This window comes from Buceros rhinoceros, unplaced genomic scaffold (genome assembly GCF_000710305.1).
Source record: "Buceros rhinoceros silvestris isolate BGI_N320 unplaced genomic scaffold, ASM71030v1 scaffold12648, whole genome shotgun sequence".
Lineage (NCBI taxonomy): Eukaryota > Metazoa > Chordata > Aves > Bucerotiformes > Bucerotidae > Buceros > Buceros rhinoceros.
The window spans coordinates 22405-30443 of record NW_010425185.1 but is presented as its reverse complement, the minus strand read 5'-3'; the positions used below and the strand labels follow the sequence as shown (position 1 = coordinate 30443).

At 38.2% G+C, this 8039-nt stretch overlaps 1 protein-coding gene across 1 annotated transcript in view; it reads left to right on the top strand.

Moving 5' to 3' along the window:
- Positions 1-7592, top strand: part of LOC104497766 (chromosome unknown open reading frame, human C7orf72) — a 23760-nt gene extending 16168 nt beyond the window's left edge. The window contains 2 exon segments of the mRNA XM_010141046.1: positions 3848-3955; positions 7487-7592. Coding sequence (XP_010139348.1) covers positions 3848-3955; positions 7487-7592 — 214 coding nt within the window.
- Positions 7593-8039: the final 447 nt, after the last annotated feature.

Below are 8039 nucleotides of genomic sequence, written 5' to 3'. Positions count from 1 at the left end.
AGCAGGAATTTCTGGGAAATTACTGTTATGATGGGTTTATCCTTTTAGAAACCCCAAATCCTTTTATAAATACCAATTCCCTATCTTGCTTTGATGGCTGAGGGAGAAGAATATCAAATGCAAGCCAGAATGCTCTGTTTCAAAAGTCTTTTCTGTCCCATGCCTCACTCTGCAATGGAGCACCTTGTTTTGACATCACAAGTTCTTTCCCAACACAAGAGACTGTATGCATTGAGTTTCCTGACATTTGGTTATGTCTGAGGCATTTTTACCACAGGTTACTCTGCTTGGCAAACAGGATCATAGAGTAAAAGAAGGACCACAAACATTTGACAGCTCAGTCTTCCTGGAAAGGAGTTTGAGGTTGAAGCCAGTTGCAAGTCTTATGTACTGTGAGTGAGACCTGGGAGGCCTGTTTTGTAATTGCAGTAAGCAAAAGAGCTCATTAATGACTTAATCTGGTGATTTAGTTTTATGAGTTTTATACAAGAGTGTTTCTAAGGAAGAATGAGATGTTAGGAACTCTTTGCTCTTAAGTGCAATGTAAGAATGCTTTCACTAGACAGAATTTTTGCACAAAGAACTTGGACACCTCTGTTACTCAAGCTGAAGTGCTAGATCCAAGATTTTCCTAAGATACTAATTATTTGGGGGAATCATGATTTTGTTCTCATAAAAACAAGTGACATGGAGGTGTCATGGCAAAGCTGGACATCCAGTGCCCTGGAGACATCCTAGACCATCACGTCCAGCTGCTGCGTCAGAACAGTATGGATTGTCCCGCAGGTGCTGTGGTCTTGGGAGTTATCTCAGATAACTTAAGGCATCTCACATAGCTTTAAATGTCAGTATGGACAGCCTACTGAATTAAATCCACGCTGTTTTTCCTGAACACCACCAGGAAATAAAAATCTTCAAAGGCATCCCAAGGTAGAAATACAAAACAAAGCACACTAAAGCAGGGGCACTCGGAATCACTACATTCCACTTGAAAAATCTCAGAACTTGCACAAATTCAACTGTCAACACTGTGTATTTCTTACTGTTGTGACTAAAGCTGCTAGCATGATAAAAAGGAAGTGTATGAACAAGAGAGATGTCATGGTTACAGAAAGAAAGCTTGATGACGACAGCACAACCACAAAGGAGATTGTATGTTACCCAGTGGTAGCCTGGCACTTGGTTGTTTTCTTTCGCAGCAACTATCTGGTTTAGCAGCTCATCAGAGAAAACTCACAAGAACTAGACAGCATGATCCAAAACCAAAAAAGCAAATGGGTATTTTTTTAACCTCAGTTTCTTCTGCTTTATCATGTACATAACTACAGCATGTTTTTGCATCTTCTTTACAGGTTCTGAGGAGAGCAGATGCTTTGCTGCGGTGTAAGCTTTCTTAGTATCCTGGTACTTTTAACTTCTCTCAGTCCATCTCTCTTCTCTTTCAGAGCTACATCCTTCCCACATGTTATGAACGTACCAACCCCTCTGTCAGTCCTTTCTAACAGACAGTCTAGAACAAGTCTTCATCTTGGCTCATGCTTGATTTTTGGGTCATGTTTGGCCGTTTATCATCCTTTTTTATTCTAGTTTTGCAAGTTTTACAGGTCAGAAAATTTTATCAGTGCCTCACAGTGCATAATGTATTCTAAAATTTCCACAGCTGTATAATTATTATGTGTTATTATAAATAAAATGTTGCAAGTATATATGGGGCTTCTTCTTGTGATCCCCTTCTCTTCTCTGTGATTCTCATACTATTTCGAGGAAGTCAATGGAATTTCTTTATTACATGTAAGAGATGTATCTTGGTGTGTAACACATCACCAGGTCTGTTCACAGTCTGGCTGATTCCTTCAAAGTGATATCTCATTTTAAGGTTTGGATGAACGCATGTGCTTATGCTCACATGCACACAGTCCCTCATGTCCCTCGGTAAAATCTGCATATGCAGATGAAATTTTCTAGTTACCTAATCTGCGTGTGACTTAACAATTGTCTACATTGACATGAAAAAGTAAATTTGTCTCCAAGCCACTTTTGCCAATTCCGAAATGTTCTACTATTGTACTAGATTTTCAGACCTACTTGTTACTGCTGCGTGATTGCTGTCAAGACAGAGAGCAAATTTGTTACTTGCCCAGCCAACTACTTGGTAATTCTCTATCGTTAACAGCTTCCCAAGTGCTACAAAACTGTTCTCATTCTACAAAGCCATCTTCTCTGGAGAATCGTGTATTGGATCATGGCCCGGGGAGTATAGCAGTGTATGAGTATACAGGTTTGTGCACAGTACTCCAAAATAAGACAAAGAACTCAGTGGTCTTTTGCTAACTGTGGGTACAAAGACTATACAACATATACCACTAGTGCTCTTGTGGCAAGCATAGTTCACCCACAGTCCTTTGTTATAACTGTGTGAGCTAGATACAGCTCCTTGCCATTACTGCTGCTATTCTGGTGAGGCATTTCAGAGCCAAAGTTTCCTAGTACACAAGTCAAAGAATTTTCTGATAAACCACATCTTGCACATATGTCCAGTTTTGCATCCTGTGCTGAACTTAGTTGCTGAGAAGTAGCTGATCAGCTGTACTGAAGCTAATAGCTATATGCACTTTATAATTAAGGGAACTGTTTATTTTTACCCAGAGTACAAAGGAACCAAAAAATACCTCAGAGATTATTTTAAAGGAGGAGCTGTTATCATTCATGCAATCTGAAGACCCACAGAAGATAACGGAGGCAAGGTTTACAATTCCAAGTATTTAGTTGATTCAATGGATGAAACAGCTTGTCATAAGCTCTTTACCTCCATGTGTATGGGCACTCTGGATATATGTGTACTTCAGCCATGTCCTATTTTAAACTGTCGATATAGAACATTACTGACTATACTCTCTGAATAACTTTGTGCTGAAAAAATGCTGTTATATTAGGGGTTTAGATTGGTTTATTTTTAATATTCATGGATTATCTCTCTGAATTCCTATTAATACCTTCTTTTTTTTCCTTTAATTTTTTCTTTAATTTTTACTTCAAGGCAATTGCGATCAAAATTTTCTGTTGTGCTACTTCAGATAAGTATAAATCTTTCTTCCGTTTCTTTAATGAATTTCCTTCTTGAATTTCACATTAAAATGTAGCATCAGAATTAACAAAAGGCTTTAGTTTTCCAAGATGTGACTGGCTGTGGCTGCTGTATTGAGCTAGAATTTAAGTTGATATGTCTAAGCAGTGTCAATAATATTACACATAGATGTAAATACATTCTTAATAAATTCTAGAGGAAATTTAGAGAACTTTAGAATAATTTGGGAAACCATTTGTGGTTTAGGCTATGAGAAATTATGTCCTGTTGTCCTAGAGCCTGCTACCTAAATTCCATATTTGATGCTAGAACCTAAATATGAGCTAAATCAGTATCACATTTAAAAAAAGTATTATTTCCTCGATTTTCGTCTTTTTGTGCTTTATGCAAACCCTGTGATTTTTTATTTGAGATGAAATGTTTGTAATCATGAATATCTCACAGATATTCATCCTAAACAGCCCGGGGAGGGGGTGTGTGTGTGTGAAGGAAAAGTTACTAAAAAACTCACTTTTGCTATGTCTAACCAAACATTTTGGGTCAGATCATCAGCTGTATCATAAAGCTGTTCTGCTGATGTTAAAGAAGCTATGCCAGTTCATAAATTCTAAGGACTACACCTTATATTATGAAGAGTTTTTACCCCATCCATCTTTGATAGACACTAGCTATTTTAGAACTGATCCCTACGTCATATTTCAACCCTGTAGTCATTTAATTTACCCTTTCTCCAACCCCACCCCCCTTTAACTTTTCCTTTAGCACTCCAAATATCCCTGGATACACTGACGAGGTTCATTGGTCAGCAACTCACCCGGCAAATTCTAATCTCCCATCAACAACCCCATCAATAATTGCACGAATGCATGGGTAGGTATGAGGTATACTTCCCAGCTTGTTCAGAAAGATCACAGGGAAAATCCTAATAGCATTTATTTAGTTAAAGAACAATTAAATGTTAAACATGACATTCCATTGGCTTAAAAAGTACAGAACAGTTAGGGTTGGATCTCACCACATTATTGTCATGCCAATCTGAAATCCATTTGAGGTTTTAGAATTTTTCTGGAACATCATAAGGCATGTGTTGGGAAGGTACCTTAACACAGAGGTAAATCATGATTTCTGAATGTGGATTATTTCTACACTGAGAAATTTCTTCTTTAGCTATGGTCATTAAATCGTGGTTTAATTGACTTTTTTTTTTTTTGATTGATTGATCTGTGTGTGTTTTGAAAGAGGCCCATGAGTGTCAAAGTTGAAAATTCCCCAGAGAAAACTGCATGGTGATGGGTTTTCAAATTGGTAATTACAGACTTATGGAATGGGTATTTGTTATACTAAAATAGTTGTTAAAAATGAGTGGATTTACTTAGAAGACAGTGAGAGGCAAAATCATGCCATGTCCTCACACCAGTGCAGCCCAGGACACTGTGACTATGAAATCATCATAGCCCCGCATCACTATTCTGGCTAGTAGTACCTACTGCTTTACTGAAGTAAAGTAGTGATTTTTAGTCTCTCTTGCTCCTCCATACAAGGCTTGTTAAGACTATGTGCCAGTATAAGTATTTAAGTGTCTAACTCTTGGTTGTTTCAAAAGAGCTGGACAGTTCAGAACAGCTGAAAAACCCTTTTGCTTTTGTTAGCATGAAGAGCTTCTGATATTGGCAAAGGGCCAACATAGCCTTTCTCCCAGTAGCTTCAGAACAGCATCTTAACTATTTGTTTCCTCTCACTCCTTTGTGATTTAGTGCTTTAGATTCTGATTTCTTGTTATATGTAATGTTCTAGGGCATAGTGACTCTATCCCAAGTTTCCACGTTTTCCTGCTGTCTTCCATTAAAATCTTTAATTTGCTTTAGGATTCTGTTCACAACATGTCACACTATTTTTTTTCATCACTGCCAGTGAAAAGTATCCAGAAAAGGCTTGAGGAGCTTTAGGGAGCTGCCTGGCATTTGAAGCATTCACCTTATCAAGTGTTTCATCATTGTGTAAAATGTACTGCCTTCCCTTTCTGCTGCCCTCCCTCCATTCACTTCTGCCCTTTTTCTCCTTAGAAAACAGGCAGTCACCTGTAGTCACAGTTTGCTGTTGACAGGCCACGAAAATACACAACAAAGTCCAGAGTCTCTACAGGCTAATAAAGCTGAACTTGGAGCAGCCTGGTGCTAGACTAACTCTCTTGTAAATGTCACAGACAAATAAAAAGGCAAATGCATCTTAGCAAAGATCACTGGCAGACTTCAGACTGATACCGGATTCCAAGAGGAAAAAGATAGGTGCCACTGTGAGCTAAGAAAGGAAAACATACCTGTTATTCCTTTTACTTCATACAGGTGTTACTGCAGGAGTAGTTCATAGTGGATGAATTTTCTTAGTTTTTGGTTGATAGCAAGAACACGGTTCTCGTTCAGTGCTAATGGATACTTTTCAGATCCAGGACAGAATCCCCTGAAATTTTTGAAGAATGTGTAGGAAAAAGATAGCAATCATAATCATACCCAGACATAGCAGACAAGGTTTTACTACCCTTTTTCTGAGCCGAGAGGTACATTCACCTGAGGGTAGAACTCCTAGTTGCAGAATTTGAACAGTCCTATTTTGCTTTCTCTGCACCTACTTGTGGAGTAAGACAGTGTTCGCTGACTTAAAGTGGGGGATCATGCCCTCTATGAAACTGCTATATAAAAGTACTAGGGATGCTGGGAATCTTCTCCCAGCATTAGTAGTGATGTTCATAAAAGAGAGCAGCTTGACATTTGATTTCTTCCCTTTGTAAAATAAATGATAAAAAGTCCTGCTGATTTTACTGGTCACAGGTCAAGCTAGACTGTACTGGAGAGGTGAAGACAAGAGAGGTTCTTCCTGGAATTTGGAATCAGACTACCTCAATTCACCTTCATCTGCTTTTCATGTAGGATGTCATCTCATTCTTACTATTTTTAAAGTGGTGACTCCTTTTATTCTCTCTTTGATCATTCTCAAGCCATGACTGTAATAATTTCTCAGAAAGTAGCAAGTGATTGCATGTGGTGGATGTTTTTATAGCTGCTTTGTTTGACATGTCTACAATGCAGTCAGTCTTCGAAAGACAATTACAGATATCAGAGGAACTCTCTTGTCTACTGCTAATATACCCTAATAAATGTTCCTGTCAAAAGTATCAGCAATATCAGATAGGCCAGGCAGCATGGAACCACTTCTACATTGTATTTCTATTGCATGGAGCTTCCACAGAATACAGAGGAAAATCCTTTATACCTATTTTAAGCATTCTTTATAGGACTTTATAGGGTATAGAACAGAAAAAATATGATTTCTTCATCTTTGAATATTAATACTATTTTTATATGTCGAGCTTTACTGATGTTTTTTATTATTATTATTATTTCCAGGTAATCCCAAGGTGAAGTCAGAAAATTAGGTTTCAAAGTCCTTTAATGTAATTAAATTCTGGAGGCATTGTTTAGCTTTTGCGTAGGAAGTTTTGTGTTTTGTTTTGTGTTTCAATGATCTGTCCATTGCTACCCAGAAAATACAAATCCATTTGCACCACGAGCTGCATGGAAATTCATTGGCCCTATCATAGTTGATATAAGGTAGTGATAGATTTAATTCAATTTTTTGAGAGAAAGGTTCTAGTCTGTCAAACCAGCAAGTGGCTTTGGAGATCTCAAAAGGGATCTTTAGGTCAAAAGGAAATATTATTGTTTGGAGAGTGAGTGAACATAAGTCCCTGTGCTCAGTTCTGTGTGAGCCCTGTTTTTGATTAGGTGTTATGCAGCAGAGGGGCTACACGAATTTAGATTGTGAGATTATTTATAATTCCTCTTCCTGAAGAGTATCAGAAGTCTAGCATAAATAGTTCCCTCCAGTTGTCCCCAGCATATTTTCAGTATTCTGTACCATGAGGATTTGGCATCTAAAGCAGTCATGCTGTGGTGCCAGCAAAGTGTTTTTTCTAGGCTTGAAAGCCAAACTTCCAACATCACTTTCAAGCACCACAGGGCCTTATATGCTTGAATGCATTTGGCAAGCAAAATACATCCTCCACACGTAGAGTGTACGGGTTAGTTGTGAAGCAACTCTGCGTGTCCAAGAAAGGCTGAAAAGAGGCCAGAGGCAGAAGGTACCTCTCTTGCAGATGCTGTAGGGATCTGTCTTTCAGCACGTTGTGTAGGTCCAGAAAGCAAGATTTAAACTCTTAGGAAGATTTGACACCGTTGTTCCCAAGGGGACTGATTCTAATACCACAGAATATTGCAAATTGTTAATATTCTCTGAGGCTAGTGAGCATGTTTATGAAGAAAGCAGTGAGAGGAAAAAAGAGGAAAAGTTTAGCAATATGAGAACATGTTTTCAGAGTCTTTTTTCTCTGTCTTTGTGTGACTGCAGACATATCACAAAACATGGAAGCCCGTCTCAGTATAATCACCAGGGACTTCTTTGTCAAGTAGTGACTCCAGTTAGTCTTCTGAATTCTTTCAACAAGACAGAATGAGAAACTATCACAGTTTAGAAAGGCGATCCTTTATACCTGCCTAACTGAGAGCCTCAGTGTCTGACCGTGAGGAGGAAGGAAGTGTGTGAATATGTTTGGATACTTCAAATACGGAACAAAAATAAAATCACATAGAGTGGGTGTTTGTGGTAGTCTTCATTACATTATTCTCATATTTATGACTTACTAGCGTTGACAGTTAAAACCATATTAAAAACAAGAGGAGTCATAAGTCAAAGGCTTGAAACTTGTTCTCTCTACTGGATTGCCTTGTTAACTAAGGTTGAAAATGATGCTGTAGCTGCTCCATCCTTTGACATAAACATCTTGTATATATATATATACACACACATACATGTGGACACGTAAATAAATGTATTGTTAATTAAGAAATCATTACAGAGCAGCAGCCCTTCTCACCAGCTGTCGTAAGTGTTTCTTGCAAAG